Source organism: Protomyctophum bolini (assembly GCF_963924005.1).
Source record: "Protomyctophum bolini genome assembly, chromosome: 10".
Classification (NCBI taxonomy): domain Eukaryota; kingdom Metazoa; phylum Chordata; class Actinopteri; order Myctophiformes; family Myctophidae; genus Protomyctophum; species Protomyctophum bolini.
The window spans coordinates 24,074,574-24,092,468 of NC_137871.1; the positions used below are offsets into that span (position 1 = coordinate 24,074,574).

Below are 17,895 nucleotides of genomic sequence, written 5' to 3' on the forward strand. Positions count from 1 at the left end.
GCACGATTTGTGAGTTGCTGTGATAGGAGAAGGATATCAAATGGAACACAACCACCCTAAAGACTAATCATTGTGTATATTCCTGCACTATACCTGCATCGAGTGATCTTGGTACACAGAAGTTGATCTATTGAAGATTCTGACCTTCAAAGTACATCATTTCTGTTTTGATTGTATTGCTGTATTGTTGTATTGTTCTTTCTGCTTTGGCAATGTAAACGTATGTTTTCTCATGCCAATAAAGCCCTTTGAATTGAATTGAATTGAGTGGGAGGACACAGTGGGGGGGGGGGGGTCTCCCCCTCTAGTGAGTGGGAGGACACAGTGGGGGGGGGGGGGGGGTCTCCCCCTCTAGTGAGTGGGAGGACACAGCCGTACGTAGGCAGTTTGGGTTGAATCACCCCCTTGAAAAGCGTTCATTTGAATCCAATCCACCTTGAATTGAATTAATGAGGGTCCTTGCACCGCGGCGATGAAAAGATCACGAACGGCATTCGCTAGGGACCGCCGGTGGATTTAATTAGCCCGTGTTTACCTCTCTGTGTGATGCAACACACACGCTGTAAGAGTTGAATTATGGATGCATTCCGTCTAAAATCCCACAGGAATATAAATTCCGTTGGGAGGAAACACTTTGACAGGAAGAAACTTTTGAAAGCAAATAACTTGCACTGTATCATCTTGTTTGTGTGTGTGAGCGAGAGAGAAGCAAAGGGGAGAGTGAGGGAACGAGAAGGAGAGTGGGGAGAGCAGTTGTGTGTGACTCCTACACTATCATTTGTCATCAGGGCTGTTCTGTCAAGTGGGGAGGAGAGGCCCTGAGATACACATCATCTCTACAGCCTACGAGCATCAAGTAGCATAAGTCTGCCGTCCAACTCCATCCCATACCTTCTGCTGAGGCAATGCATCATTTATTTTTTTATCTACGGTCAATACCACTGCTGGGTATTGAAATAACCTGCCTGTCCAATCTTCAGCAACAAATCACGATGCTGCTGCTTTTGTGAATGTCCTAGTCTGGTGAAATGGAAATAACGATCTTTATGAAAAAATGTGTGCTTCTCAAAAACAATGTTGGCGTGGTAAGAGAATAGAGATTTGAGATGTTTTTTTGTTGTTAAACATGCATGGACTTTCAGCTTTTCATGAGTCTCAATTTACAAAGCAGATGCAGAGAACAGAAACAAATGGAAAGATGATCCGCTCGCTATGGCGAGCCCCGATGGGAACTAGACAAAAGAAGAAGACTTTTACCTTACCAGGCATTTTCAGGCATTAATGGCATGGGGCGCTTCCGTTTCATGTACATAGCTGCATGAACTGTGATTCGTCTACTATTGCGGGGAGCGGGGACAAGATACATTACATACGTAGATACTAGATAGATACGGTGGCAGTGGCTCAGGAGAACTGGAAGGTTCCCAGATCCCAAGCTCCCCAGAGTCAGTGTTGGAATACCCTTGAGCAAGACACTGAACCCCTAATTGCTCCCGATGAGTAGGCTGGGGCCGTGCATAGTTTCCTCCGCCATCGGTGACCGTGTATGTAGGTGTGTATGTGTAGGTGTGGAAGCTCCTTGGATAAAAGATGCTATATAAATAGCACCATTTACATACATTAGACAGCTTGGCTTACTACCACGTCTTATGAAGGTACGCATGCGACCTCACAAGAACAATACACGATCTCAGTACTCACACATTGCCAGGAGACTTGCACTACCAGTATTGCTTTCGCCTCCTTACATCTGACATAGCCTGCAAGCCGAGTGCATTGGAGACATTATAGCAGGGATCTGCCCACACAAACCCACGGGCTGTCTGACGCCACTTTTGTTCCACCCACCTACAGTATACAACTCTAGTCCAAAAAAAGAAGAAGCTCCTTCTAATACTGAACAACTGAATAATACATCAATACATGCAGGTCTGTGGAATTGGAGCGTTGCAGGGGTAAGACAGACTCATCATTACACATGACTAATTCAGGTGTTCCGTACACAGAAACTCCACAGCGTTCAGAGAGATGATTAACAGTCATTAGGATCACTCGACTGTGTGCTTCGGGGAAGAACCTCTGGGTTCAGGCCGGTGAGGTGAGGACGCCCTCCCCTGTAGGTAGGCTACTGCTGCTTAAAGCATGATTTGATGCAACCACACACATGCATGTATGTATGTATGCATGCATGCAGAGTAGTTGCCCACAGAGATGCACACATACACACTCACCAGATTTGCTTTGGCAGAGTGCTCAAAGTGTGGTCTTGCAACCAGCCATGGGAAGAGCTAAAAGAAACAACTGCAGACTTGGCATTCTGTGTGTGTGTGTGTGTGTGTGTAAGCCTCTCAGGCTTGATGATAGAGGTTGGGAGGTTGAAGGTTATGCTGCTGGCGCCCGCTTACCAAGTGATCCAGGCGCATGCCACATACAGTATAGGCGTTTGGCTTGACAGCGCATTGCGTGTTCGGGTCCCGTTCGTGATGGCCTTTGCTGCGGCGTGTCTCTCCCCTTCTCTCTCTCTCCCCGTTTCCGGCATGTCATTCTTCACTTGTACTATCAATAAAAGGCAGAAAAGCTATAAACAAATCTTTAAAGAAGGTTATGCTGCTTAGCTGTATTTATTTGCACGTGCGTACGGTACATGCACACACACACACACACACACACACACACACACACACACACACACACACACACACACTTTTCCAAGACCTACACACAAAACAGCCCATTCTGTCTATTCCTTTGAACAAATTCTCCTTTCCGTTTTTTAATCAAAAATATCATCCAAGCATTTACAGTATGAAAACAAATTAGTCTATGCAACTTTCTATCGCTTTACAGAAAAATGAAGAAATATATCCATTTTGAACTACTTTACAAACCAGCGACGGGGAAAAGGAGAGAAAGGGGAGAGAGAGCGAGAAACAGAGGGTGACAGTGTTCAGCAGACCCTGGTGACCTCCCCAATGTAGCCACCCACATGATAGCCCCACTGAACCTGTCACAGGCTCTCAGACTGTGACAGCAAAACAGCAGGCTTGTGGGCTAACAAACCTTTTAGACCCAAAAGAGAAATGAGATGTTTTCCCCAAACTGACCCATACTATATTGAAAATAGCAGATATACAAGGTCACAACGCGGTGTGCTTGTGGATCTGTTTATTACACCTACTTCTTAAACGTGTTTGTTCTTAATGAATTTATGGATATCATTTAATTTATTTATTTTATATTATTTATGAAATACTTTTGTTTTGAGAAATTGAATTGTTTTTAAGATGAAAAGATGGATTGTTTTGGTTTGCCTTTTGTAAAATCTTTTTGAAATGATATATTCTTCTAAATGTAGGAAACAAAAAGAGGGATATTTACTCCACAATTGGGTCTCGGTCCACTGTTGGGAAACGTGGGCAAACAGACAACAAAAAAATCCTGTTGGAAATTATTTTTCTATGTAGGGCTGAGATATATGGACCAAAAATCTAACGTCACAATATGTTTTTATACGTCCATATCGATATTGTGAGGATAATATACATGTTCTCCTACATTTATCTTTTCACAAAGTAAAAAATAACCAAAATAGCCGATCTACCAATCTCACGGTGCATCACATTGTGTAGATAAGATATTTTTGGCCATTTTAGACAACCTTTCACAATGTTTGAAAGTATAAAACAAAACAAAAAAAGAGACGACACTAATGCCAAATCACATCACGATATTGATATAATATCGATATATTACCCAGCCCTATACTTCTCGGCCGGCGGTCCTCGACAACTGTAACGTCTAAGAATATTTTGCAGACTCTGAGGGACAGAACAAAAAAAAGAAAGAAAAAGAAAGGAAGAAAGAAAAAATAAACGAGCGTGTTCCGAGTTCATGGAGTTTCCGCCACGGTGGCAGGATGTCGTTCAATGTTCCGGCAATGCTGGAGTTACACTATCTAAGTTATGTGTACCACTGCATATACCCACTCCATTGTCTCTGACTCTGACATGCCCGGACATACGGTCTCTCCCTGAGACCCTATGTCCTTGTCTGGTCCAGTGTCCTACGTTGACTGCATGTCCAGTGAGTCCCCTCCACAAATCTCCCTGTCCCTAAATGTTGTTCTGCAATGTCCTCCTCCTCGTCCACCGAAAAGTGTGCCGTTTTATGAGTCTATGTTTGTCCTGCGGTGTCATCCTATGTCCCAGCAGTGTGCTACTGCTGTTTTAAGAGTGTAGAGTAGGTTGTCCTGCAGGTGTCATCCAATGTGTCCAAAGTTTTTTTTAAACATATTATATAAAAGAGTCAGTCTATGCGCTCTTGATGCTCTGGAAACCACAGAAGTTCCAGCGTTTCTCCAGACTGGCTCCCACCCCCTTCAGCTCCTGTTTGAAGGTGCAGGGCAGCCGAGAGAGCAGGGCATCCACCTCACCAGGGTTAACCTGGACACAGAGAGAGAGAGAGAGAGTGGTTAAATGGTACAGAAAGAGATACCGTTTAAAACACATGGCTTCACACCATCCATCACTCATTATTCATACTGTATGCTCAATTCCACCTCGACCTGAGAATCACATGTGTGACATGGCCCGGTAAAGGATGACTAGTCCACATATCATGGTTTTACATTAAGCTGTCTCACAGCGACCTAGACACACCCCACAGTGTCTTAATCCATTTTTGGCGGGATCCCCTTTGGTGTTAGTATTATGTTATGATTTAGCTATTGAAAAATAGCAGATCTACAAACTTGTAGGTCTGCTATTTTTGAAAAAAAAAATCAGAAAACTGTCAGAAAACAATTTTAGAATCTGATCTCAGGTCAAAATGGGTTAAGGAGCATATCGTCTCTGTCGGATGGAAACCTCATATGTCAAAAACTAGATTCAAATTTTTAAAAGAGCAAAAATAGCAGATCCACAAGCTCGAGCTTGCGGGTGTGCTACTTTTGAGTGATGAAAAAACACAAAAAGTTTAATATGGAGATAAGCGGTTTCTGCCCGACAGCGCCACAAAGTACATATACACCACTGGAAGAAGACAACAGTGGTGGTTCTGTACGATGCTCTTTACCAGTAGTTTCAGCCATTTAGGTTTAGGTTTAGGTTTATTTATTTAGCATATAGTGCAAAAAATAGACAATAACATATCAAAGAAACAAAAATACAATGCAAGGAAAGGAAGAAGCCAGAAGGCTTATATGGAATCCTTTCCTGAAGGAAGAGGTCATTGGTTTAAAAGTTCATAAAGAACAGTACATAAATCTACAAGTTAACAAGTTTATTCTGGGTGAAAATTGCCAAACTTCATTATATTAACAACTACAGCATTTCAAATATTATATAGTGTCATATAAACCGTATGTCTGTGAACACCATAATACCAAACAGTACTTGACATTGTGCTGTCAACACACTGTGGTTGAGCCTCCTTCCTACACTATTCTTGTTGTGTTTGTTATAGCCGGGCCGGCACAGTTGAACGTAATTAGTACAGATTATTCTCCTGGAAACCTGTATTTTCATGCTACAGTGATGTTTCCATGCACCTAGGCCATACATGTTCATTTGAATATAGCCTTGTATTATCTATTATGGTTTTGTATCTGTATCTTGAATGTGTAGCCTTAGTGGTTTGAGCAAGGCTATTCAACTAAATTCTTCAGGGCCCACATTGTCAGAAACCCAAGGGGCTGGGGGACGTGAGCCGGGTCCAAATCAAATGGGTTCAGATCCGAGCCAAGTCTCCTGCAGAATGTGCGTCCGAAAACGGGAGTCTCCAGACGTAAAAACTGATGAGTTATTGGCTACGTGGTCAAACGGGTCTTTTTGCTGTAGGCAGATGAAATCAGACATTTGTCCAGGCTACTACAGTATGTCAGAATGAAGGATAACATTGTACTAGTGCTCTATCATCAAGGGAAATCACAGCCCGTGCTGCTAGCTATAGCCATTGCAGATACATAACGATGATGGCTATGAGATTAAATGTCATAGCCATCAGCATTATATTATATATCCTTACATTTTAATGAATAGCAAAAGAGATATGGGTTCCACAAAATATGAACTTTCTCTTCAATCTGTTTTTAGAACAGCAATCATTGTATTGCGTTGCGATAGCACTTGGGGGTTATTTTATTACAAAAGCTTTCAAAGAGACCAATGTGGAATTGGCTTTTGTCTTCTATTACCAGACAAACATCAACCAAACAACAACTCGGCCATTAGTGACACCGGAACTGTACAAACAAATTAAAAAGTCAAACAATCTTAAAATTAGCTTCTGTGGAGGAATACCAATAGTTTAATTTGAGTGTCCCTGGTTTTAGTTAAAGAGCTACTCTGTGTCAGTGGAAGGGTTGGTAAATGAATTAGGGGTCCTTGGATGTGCTCCAGGAGGTCCCCAGCTTAATTAGTTAATAGTCTGAATCATTTTAACCAATTTATCCACATTTAATACTTTTGGCTATTAAAAAATAGCAGATGTAGGTCTACAAGCTTGTACATCAGTTATTTTTGACAATACAAAAATATTTTCAAATGGGGATCCGTGCCCAATTACATATCAATTTGGGGGTCCTTGACACGGAAAAGTTTGAGAAAAAGATTAGGACTCATTGCCCACTTCAAGGGTCCGTCTATGAGAACCAAACTGCTGGAAGCACAATACAACTGGCCCATACGTATGTCAGCCCAGTGTTTGCATATCTCAATGAATCTAGGTTGGCAGTGCGCGCATGCGACATGCGTGCGTGCGCAAGCCTGTGCATGTGTGCATGTGTGTGTGTGTGTGTGTTTGTGTGCGAGTGCAAAGCTAGCAGAGGACAACCCCTGCTGTGCTGTGTCTGCGTCCAGTACCTTGGTGCCCAGGCACTGTAGATAGGAGCAAATGTACTCGATGCTGGCTCCAAATGGATGGACATGGAGGAAGGTTGAAATGATTCCTGAGGAGGTGCAGAAAAACACAAGGCGTGCAGAGATGTTAATCACACTGTCAGTTGAACATGCACGTTCATTTGTAGAGCTGAAAGCCGTCGCCTGCTGAGCCTGATGTAAAAAACAACAACCACCACCACGCAGGCATATTCGATAACATCAATAACCAACTCCTATTCTCTCCTCTGACTGAATGTAAAATGAGCGTGGAGGCGTCAAGTGTCTTCTTCCGGCTGTCTCCTACACATTTTAAGATCTGACAGTGTTTAATGATAGCTTTGATGCTGTTGTTTCTCATCAGCATTTCTTCCAATTAGACCAATTACCAGCTTTAGTCAGAGGACTGTCCTGGAGACATGCAACCCTCCACCTCTGCTAAATAAAAAAAGAACAGCAACACAAATATTTGAGGGCCCAAACTATGTTGGAGTGAATCAGTACCAATTGGTTTATATTGATAGGTGTGAAGACGTGTGTAATCATACCAACAAGCAGGGCTTCTCTCTGGGAGTTGACAAGACTTGGGGCAATCATCTCTAGGGGGCCGTCCTTCTCCTTCTCCTTCTCCTGACTGCAAGACACCACTGATGGTGCTGCTGTCATCTCCTCCTATGTGCACGCACATGCGCACACACACACACACACACACACACACACACACACACACACACACACACACACACACACACACACACAAAGCTCAATGGGATGGTAACTAAGAATATAAAACTCAAGTACAGTACTTAAGTGTGGAGTGTTTACTTTTACTTATACTCCACTACAATTTACAATTTACAACTCAGATACAAACATTGTACTTTTACTCCACTACAATTATTTGAACATTTTAGTTATTAGCTACTCAAATTTGGATTATTATTACAAAACACACATGCATGCATTATCATGGAATGTGAGAGAGATCTGTGAGGAGAGAGAGAGAGAGAGAGAGAGAGAGAGAGAGAGAGACAGAGACAGAGATTGCAGAGAATATTGTCTGCCGGCTAAACCTTGAAAAAACTAATAATAATAATAATTAAGAGACGTGAAGAGGGTTGGGTTCTTGCTGTCGCTTACATCGGTTTGATCAACACTCTCCTCCTCATGCCCTTGGTCATCTGGCTTTGATGTCTCTGGCTGTGATGTCTCTGGCTGCAGCTACATTGGAAACAAATTGGAACAATTAAAAAGCACATGTAATTGTTACACAATGCAGTCAAACACAAATAAACACATGAACATGCACACAGCGTGAACAGACACACGCACGCAAGCGCACACACACACACACACACACACACACACACACACACACACACACACACACACACACACACACACACACACACGCACACACACACACACACACACACACACACACACACACACGTATATTCATGTGTAAGCATCCCCCCCCCACCCTCACAAGTGACTAGAAAAGCACAGTAGGATAGTCCCAATTTTTAAACAGGCAATTAGCCTGGCTCCACCTCTGAATCGCTACCATTAAAATATGTCCTGGCGATTGAACAAAATGAAAATTCAGACTGAGTGTCAGGCTAACAGGCAATAGGGAATCGGGATAATCAATCAAATACAGAGCACATCCACTAGGAATATAATTATCTTTTTGAATACCGGTATATCTTTTTTAAGTATAAACGAATTGGTTTCTTATTAAACCTGACAGTGAGATTTAGTAAAAAGAGCTTTTAAAGAGTTGGCATTGAGTTGGAGTTCCATGGTAAGTGTTTTCTACAAATGTATGTCCCAAAGTGAATGATTATTATTTATTTATATATATTTTTTAAAGTTGGTGAAATATGCTTGGAAATAATACTTTCCATTTTCTTTTTTATGATTTATGGCCACACACACAAATATAGGAGTATGGTGTATGATTGTCATAACATTGTGTGTAATGGAAGTGGGATTGGTTTTGAGAGTTCAATAAAAGACCATTATTTGAGTAAATAAAGTTAAGCCTCCATCCATGGGTGTCTACAGGGGGAGTTACAGCACAGCACGGAGAGCAGTGAAATCGATGGACAAACTTAAGTATCAAAGAAAAAACACAAGGTGAAACATTGAGACGATCGATTTCACAACAATGGCTCCCTTTTAAAAGGGAAACAGGCCACATGGTGCCAGTAACTCTGAGCTCACTCAGTGAAGGGTGGTGACAGCTTGGTGACGGTTCATTGACCAATGAGGGTGAACTGATGTCATGAGGAGTCACTCCGGAGATCTGCTGAACATGGCAAATCAGCCCACAATGGCTACCGGTCTGGAGATGAAACCTCCTGAAAACTGATTGCTCTTCCTGCTGTTTTGTTTTTTAATGAGACCGTCTCCCATAATCCATCTCTATGTGCGGATTTAATTAACATATTTACCATGGATCACTGATGGCGACGACGACGATACGCATTCCTGTCACAGTCTAATCAAATGCAACACCGTTAAAGATCAACTCTGCCACTCTGGTTGATGTGAATGAAGTGAGACCGTGCAGTGGATTCACTGCAGAATGACTACGCTATTTCACCTCTACTATATGTTGTCCTCTGAACACGCTGCCAGTCAAACTGGCAGCGTGTTCAGAGGAGTGCAGTCCAGGAGCTCAACAGGAGAGAGACAGCGAGTGCATTCTCCGGCAGTTGTCGGCGGCGTCGTGGCTGCTGCCGCTGCCGGAGAATGCACTCACTGCTTCTGCAATAGGAGCCACAGAGTATGAAGAGATGAGTATGGTGTGGAAAACAAGCGTCAGATATGAAGCAGCTCTCTGCACGAGTTGAGAGCCTCATATTAGTATTATCATTATCCAATTAAACAGCTGATTGATGCTGAAGTTCAATTTAATTGCAGCCCTCCTCCTTGTTATCACACTGAGCCAGATCACAATTAATCCAATATTAGCTTGTTTAATTGGAAGTGTTCATTTACATCAGTGCTGTCCAGGACCACATCTATCTGTCTATGTGCGAAGGCAGAATAGGACCCAGATACACTGTGCTGCAGGGTGACCAGGTCACTAGAGGACCAGGTAACTAGAGGACCAGGTAACTAGAGGAGTGGCTGCAGGGTGACCAGGTCACTAGAGGAGTGGCTGCAGGGTGACCAGGTCACTAGAGGAGTGGCTGCAGGGTGACCAGGTCACTAGAGGAGTGGCTGCAGGGTGACCAGGTCACTAGAGGAGTGGCTGCAGGGTGACCAGGTAACTATAGGAGTGGCTGCAGGGTGACCAGGTCACTAGAGGAGTGGCTGCAGGGTGACCAGGTAACTATAGGAGTGGCTGCAGGGTGACCAGGTCACTAGAGGAGTGGCTGCAGGGTGACCAGGTCACTAGAGGAGTGGCTGCAGGGTGACCAGGTCACTAGAGGAGTGGCTGCAGGGTGACCAGGTCACTAGAGGAGTGGCTGCAGGGTGACCAGGTAACTATAGGAGTGGCTGCAGGGTGACCAGGTCACTAGAGGAGTGGCTGCAGGGTGACCAGGTCACTAGAGGAGTGGCTGCAGGGTGACCAGGTCACTAGAGGAGTGGCTGCAGGGTGACCAGGTAACTAGAGGAGTGGCTGCAGGGTGACCAGGTAACTAGAGGAGTGGCTGCAGGGTGACCAGGTAACTAGAGGAGTGGCTGCAGGGTGACCAGGTAACTAGAGGAGTGGCTGCAGGGTGACCAGGTAACTACAGGAGTGGCTGCAGGGTGACCAGGTAACTAGAGGAGTGGCTGCAGGGTGAACAGGTCACTAGAGGAGTGGCTGCAGGGTGACCAGGTCACTAGAGGAGTGGCTGCAGGGTGACCAGGTAACTAGAGGAGTGGCTGCAGGGTGACCAGGTAACTAGATACACTGTGCTGCAGGGTGAACAGGTAACTAGAGGAGTGGCTGCAGGGTGACCAGGTCACTAGAGGAGTGGCTGCAGGGTGACCAGGTCACTAGAGGAGTGGCTGCAGGGTGACCAGGTCACTAGAGGAGTGGCTGCAGGGTGACCAGGTCACTAGAGGAGTGGCTGCAGGGTGACCAGGTAACTATAGGAGTGGCTGCAGGGTGACCAGGTCACTAGAGGAGTGGCTGCAGGGTGACCAGGTAACTAGGAGTGGCTGCAGGGTGACCAGGTCACTAGAGGAGTGGCTGCAGGGTGACCAGGTCACTAGAGGAGTGGCTGCAGGGTGACCAGGTCACTAGAGGAGTGGCTGCAGGGTGACCAGGTCACTAGAGGAGTGGCTGCAGGGTGACCAGGTAACTATAGGAGTGGCTGCAGGGTGACCAGGTCACTAGAGGAGTGGCTGCAGGGTGACCAGGTCACTAGAGGAGTGGCTGCAGGGTGACCAGGTCACTAGAGGAGTGGCTGCAGGGTGACCAGGTAACTAGAGGAGTGGCTGCAGGGTGACCAGGTAACTAGAGGAGTGGCTGCAGGGTGACCAGGTAACTAGAGGAGTGGCTGCAGGGTGACCAGGTAACTAGAGGAGTGGCTGCAGGGTGACCAGGTAACTACAGGAGTGGCTGCAGGGTGACCAGGTAACTAGAGGAGTGGCTGCAGGGTGAACAGGTCACTAGAGGAGTGGCTGCAGGGTGACCAGGTCACTAGAGGAGTGGCTGCAGGGTGACCAGGTAACTAGAGGAGTGGCTGCAGGGTGACCAGGTAACTAGATACACTGTGCTGCAGGGTGAACAGGTAACTAGAGGAGTGGCTGCAGGGTGACCAGGTAACTAGAGGAGTGGCTGCAGGGTGACCAGGTCACTAGAGGAGTGGCTGCAGGGTGACCAGGTCACTAGAGGAGTGGCTGCAGGGTGACCAGGTAACTAGAGGAGTGGCTGCAGGGTGACCAGGTAACTAGAGGAGTGGCTGCAGGGTGACCAGGTAACTAGAGGAGTGGCTGCAGGGTGACCAGGTAACTAGAGGAGTGGCTGCAGGGTGACCAGGTCACTAGAGGAGTGGCTGCAGGGTGACCAGGTCACTAGAGGAGTGGCTGCAGGGTGACCAGGTAACTAGAGGAGTGGCTGCAGGGTGACCAGGTAACTAGATACACTGTGCTGCAGGGTGACCAGGTCACTAGAGGAGTGGCTGCAGGGTGACCAGGTAACTAGAGGAGTGGCTGCAGGGTGACCAGGTAACTAGATACACTGTGCTGCAGGGTGAACAGGTAACTAGAGGAGTGGCTATAGTAGGGGTGCTGAGCTTGTAGATATGCTACTTTTGCAATGAATCCTGAAAAGCAACAGTTTTCAACATTATGAGGCTTCCACCTGACAGAGACGTTATACGTGACGTCGGTGAACCTCGGTCCATCCATACACATTTACTTCCTTTTATGTCCAAAATGTTGGACATAAATATTTGGACATTAGATATTTTAGAGGTGACATGAGTAGCATTTTGCTGCTCCGTCTCCAGTAAAAACGATTGCAAACTCATTTACATGCAATGTTGTTGGAAGCGCTGGCCGTTTAGATCTCATAACCTGGAGGGAGGGACATGAATTCATGATGGAAAATGCTGGTACATGGGTGAGTACTAGTACTCAAAAATGAAGCACTCTTACTCAGCCTTTAAAAAGTGGTATCAGTGCAATAATAATAATTAGCATGCCAGTTGAACTCATTTCTATCTGTGCCCCCGGGTAGGGCATACAGTGCAGTACAGGAATGCTGCCGTGTGATTGGTACAGTAGCTGCTTTGCGGTGTTGGCAGAAAGGTCAGCTGCAGATAATGTTTCCTCTCCAACAAGCAAGGACATCAATTGGTTTATAGTCGTATAATTAACACAGTGGTTCTCAAAGTTGGGTCCCTGGTTCCCTGATTTTGGTTCCACCTCTACACTATGAGTTTTGTGGGTCCATGGCACAACACCACCAACATGGGGATCTTTGAAATTAAAACATTTTAGAACCTCTGGCTTAACAACTTTCTGTCATAAAAGATAAAGTGACTTCAAGCAAAGAGCTTCTGAAATGGCTGGTGTAATGAATTCACTGGTGATGAGACCCAGCGGCGGAGCTTAGAAAATTGCCGCCCTAGGGCCCCTTCCCAAATCGCGCAATTTCATTTTCACAGAACAGGACACAAAACGAACCAGCAATGATGATCCGTGCAGCGGAGGCGGGGCGCGGGGGAGCGCACGGGAACTGGCACGAGAATAACGAAGTCGTGTTTGGTGAGTTTGTGCCGCCTCTACTAACTGCTGCCCTAGGCAATGGCCTATGTGGCCTATAATATAGGCCATATCAGCGCCGGCGCTGATGAGACCACAGAGGCCAGTGTAGTAAGAGTCTATGAAGCAATCTCACTGATATGACAAGTCGTCAACCAAAGGTTCAAATACTTTGAATATGAACAGCCCTTTTAGTGTTGTATGTTGTAAACAATTATAAAGATTATAATTTATTACCAACTGTTTCTGATTAAATATTTACCCTGTGTTAAACCTGAAACCACGTACTTTCTGAAACCATTTAGGACGTGAACCCATTTTGGTGACTTTACCCTTTCAAGACGGAAGCCCATTTTGGTGTTTTTACCCTTCAAGACGGAAGCCCATTTTGGTGTTTTTACCCTTCAAGACGGAAGCCCATTTTGGTGTTTTTACCCTTCAAGACGGAAGCCCATTTTGGTGTTTTTACCCTTCAAGACGGAAGCCCATTTTGGTGTTTTTTATTAACCCATCAAGACGGGAACCCATCCTGGGGTTCTTGTTGCTATGTACAGTATATAGAAAGATAACTTTTTTTAATTTTGTAATAAATATTTGAAGTTTTTTCAGAAAACTTAAGTCAGGATTTAGACTGCGTTTTTAGAATCGGCCTCAGTCCTAAATGGGTTGGGTCATTAACATCTTCTAAAATCGCCATGAACTAAAGAAAAAGAGGCAAAGGCCGAAGTGGCCATTAGGTAAAGGTTGGATCTAGAGCAGGTGTGTGTGTGTGTGTGTGTGTGTGTGTGTGTGTGTGTGTGTGTGTGTGTGTGTGTGTGTTAAAGTATGCATGCATCTGCATGAACTTACCAGTACTACTGCAGGTGGACTCTGTACCGGTACTACTGCAGGTGGGCTCTGTACCGGTACTACTGCAGGTGGACTCTGTACCAAGTCTTTGAGGGTCTGGATTTGGTTCTGCAGCTGCTGTGTTTCTTCCACACTCTGTAGGTTATCCAGTCCTTCTTTGAGGGTCTGGACTTGGCTCTGTAGCTGCTCTGCTTCTTCCATACTCTGTAGATTCTTTAGTCCTTCTTTGAGGGTCTGGACCTGGTTCTGCAGCTGCTGAGTTTCTTCCATACTCTTAGTCTGTAGATTCTTCAGTCCCTCTTTGAGGGTCTGGACCTGGTTCTGAAGCTGCTGCGTTTCTTCCGTATTCTGTAGATTCTTCAGTCCTTCTTTGAGGGTCTGGACCTGGTTCTGCAGCTTCTGCGTTTCTTCCGTACTCTGAAGGTTCTTCAGTCCTTCTTTGAGGGCCTGGACTTGGTTCCGCAGCTGCTGTTTTTCCTCTGTACTCGTATCAAGCTCGGCTTCCCGTTGTTTTAGCTCTTCCCTTAACATTATCAGTTGCTGCACCAAGAAAAACACAACAGTTCCTCAGTAATGCATATACGATTTAGCATGCTGTGTGTAACATTTAGCAGTCATTAACCGCGGTTCGTACCAAGTCAGGTTCTCTCTTTTACACTGTAAAATGACACTCCGCCTCACTATTCTATATAAAAAGTATGGACATGGAATGAGCAGAGGCATTGTTTGCCCATTTTGTGCCAGGTGGAGTCGAATTCATGTCTGTGCAAAAATGACAACTGATTGGGTGGGCTGTAGCACTTTGAGATTTGATTCAAATTTAAAGTGCATTGCAAATATTATTGTTATTATTGTAGCACAATCTCCGTATACAAATGGCTACTGAGAACCAAATCGAGATGAGAAAACTCAGCTCCTATACCTGCAAATTTCAATACAAAGTACTTTGACGAGTTGCAGGGGGATTTAGCAGGCATGTTGGCAGCTAAGTGTGATGCATTCAGATCGATTTCACACGTTGCAGTTGAACTGAAATTGATCCACATTTATCACAATTCACGAAGAGGAAACCTTCATGCTGATGATATTTGATGGTAATCATGTGCCTGTTTTATACAACACGTGGACCAGACTTTCCAAACTTGCCATCTTCCAATTCATTAAATCCATTCAGCTAATCTTTTCACAAACGCAGCATGACAGACATATGTTGGCAAAGTAATTACTTTCACAGCAAAACAGCAGGTGTATAATGGAAGCTCTTCTTCTTAACAAGAATCTATCATCATTTCCATTACCTGCGACAACTAGCTAGGTGAGGACATGACACATTTAAGGTGACGGAATCAGTTCACAATTCCAAAGGCCCATTTGGAGCTTTCCAAACAATGTTTTATGTTCTGGGGAAATTGCATCAGGCATCATAAACCAAACGCATCAAAACCGAAGAGGAAATAATCTTCTTTCACCCGTTTGATCTCGTTTCACGTCAACTAAACTACAGTCTAGGAACCAGAGGTCATCAATCTAATGGGATTGTGTGGAGAGAAGCCCAAGTAATTGTCGTCCAAAGAACATGTGCATAATGATGACATAGCCATAGTGGACCTAATGATGTCATAGCCAACATAAGTGAGGTCAATGTGGACCTATTGGTGTCATAGCCAACATAAATGATCTCATTGTAGACCTAATTAAGTCATAGTGGTCTTTCATAGTCATAGTGGCCTAGGAGGTTTGTGCAGTCATTTCTTCAGTTAGTGTGACCTGAGCTAACAATGAGGTTATATCTTCCCTTCTCTGGAGTCCTGCCTCAAAGCAGACCAGAGGTAGAAAACTGTCGTTCCCTGATGTCATCGCTAGGAACACAGGCATCAGTAAGCAGGAACTGGGGTTGGCAATGAAGGACCGGGAAGTCTGGCGTAATATTGTGAAATCCACGATCTCGACCGCGGTCGAAAAATGATGATGATGTGACCTGTCCATGGTAATTGTCTACAACATGGGGTTGCTCTATGCTTCCAGTATTGTTCAAGTATATTAAACAATGGGAGGTTGTGGACTGCTTTGAAGAATAATAAAGGGGAGTTGATTAGGGGATTTCAAAGGGCAAAGTTTATGAGAGCAGCCTTCAATCATACAGTCGTCCACAAAAGACTGTTTTGAATTGTTTTCAACAATGGGAGTGCCACTTATATTTACGGCTACGCTACGCTAGAAACACCAGTAGCATGTCGAGGGGCACTGAGCATCTCTTCTGTGATGAGCCGTGCATGTCTGGCAGTTTTATCTGGTCGCTTTGCGCATTTGTTTGGATGATTTCTTTAGTGAACCTACCGAAAAATAAAGTGTGTCTGTGTTGCATGCATGTGTGTACTGTCTCGTGGCGATGAAAGACAGACAGAGTGTGTATGCGTGCGCTACCTTCTGCATGCCCTGCAGAGCCTGCTGAAGGAAGCTGAGCTGCTGACAGCGTGTGTTGTCCTCTTCACTGATTGGCTGCTGGTTCTTGCCCTGTTCCTGCTTGAGGAGTTCTACTTCGTTCCTGTAGGCGTCCAGCTGGCAGCGAAGGGAGTCATTCTCTTCCTTCAAGGCCTCTGTCTGTAACACAGCTACGCACGCACGCACACGCACGCACGCACGCACACACACACACACACACACACACACACACACACACACACACACACACACACACACACACACACACACACACACACACACACACACACACACACACACACACACACACACACACACACAGTACTGTGTGACTGTGCACAATATCTTACACCTTGCAATATGATGCTCAATAAGCAACATGGTTATTAGATTAGGACATGGAAATTCATCCCTGTTAATTCCCGTTATGCAGTAAACACTCTTTACACAGTAATAGATTGAGGTCGGTGTATAGCACCATGAATTGCCCTTGGCAACATGTTATATGTCTTCCGATTCACCACATTCTATATTGCACTGTAAAGATATATGCCAGTGCAAACATGCCTGCCTATACACTGCAGTTTCACATATTTTCCCTTGTTTTGCATCTGATTGCAAATATCCATTTGGCAAAGTAAGTACTGTAGTGTATAGCCTAAAATGGAGGGAGATGCTGCTAAAATGGTGGTCACAAGTAGATAGTAGGAAATTGTACAACTGCCTCAGGTCTAAATGGATTAATGTGGAGACAGTTCCATGAACATCGTGACATTCAAAATTATATTATGCTTTGAATTTGTTCTTTGATACGATTACATTTTCACCAATCTTCATCTCTGAAGATGATACAAATTGTGACTATTAAGGCCAGTGTTTGTCAATTGGATCTTTCTTGCAATGAGGATTATTTGCATAGAATGGGGTGAGTTTTTCACTAAATGTATAGACAGATAATTTAAATATGTTGCAAATAGCACTGAGACGCTATTTACTTGGCAGGATGCGGGTCCTATGAGAATTATACAGTATATTTATTAGTTTTAAATTGTCAGTGTTGTAGAAAGGAGACTTTTGAGTTGTATTAATGTACTCAGATCTGTGGATGTGCTGTATTACCAGATCTGCTCTCCAGCAGTGAGACTGAGTTGAAGAGATAAGGTTTAGATGTGTACAGTAGGTTTTATGTGGGCGTCCAACAGTCTGCTATGGAGAGCCCATCAGTGGTGCTGATGAACCTCCAGCTGTGAGTGTTTCTCCCGGCAGGGGAGATGTTTTACTTGAGTGGAGCACTAATCAGAAAGCCGCATCAAGTCTCTCTCCCCAGAGAAGCCTATCGCTCAGCAAGACACTTAACAATATTCATCCTGTATTAAACTATTACAGTTCCCAAGTTTATTTTTCAGACAGAAATCATTGAATCATTCTGTCATCACTAGTAACACCAGAGCATATCATATTAACCCCTTTCCCCCCCAGCCATTCCCACACCATCCAATGAAATGACGGGTTT

General features: G+C 44.6%; 1 protein-coding gene across 2 annotated transcripts in view; it reads right to left on the reverse strand.

Annotated features, from left to right (window-relative positions):
• Positions 1-2,734: 2,734 nt before the first annotated feature.
• LOC308323114 (ecto-NOX disulfide-thiol exchanger 2-like) overlaps positions 2,735-17,895 on the reverse strand; it is a 144,864-nt gene continuing 129,703 nt past the window's right edge. For both annotated transcript variants that reach the window (XM_080774736.1, XM_080774737.1), the window contains 6 exons: positions 16,365-16,552; positions 13,941-14,480; positions 8,016-8,096; positions 7,424-7,547; positions 6,861-6,946; positions 2,735-4,442 (listed from right to left, as the gene is read on the reverse strand). In XM_080774736.1, the coding sequence (XP_080630862.1) occupies positions 4,311-4,442; positions 6,861-6,946; positions 7,424-7,547; positions 8,016-8,096; positions 13,941-14,480; positions 16,365-16,552 (1,151 nt within the window). In that variant the 3' untranslated portion in view covers positions 2,735-4,310. The remainder of the gene's footprint in view (positions 4,443-6,860; positions 6,947-7,423; positions 7,548-8,015; positions 8,097-13,940; positions 14,481-16,364; positions 16,553-17,895) is intronic.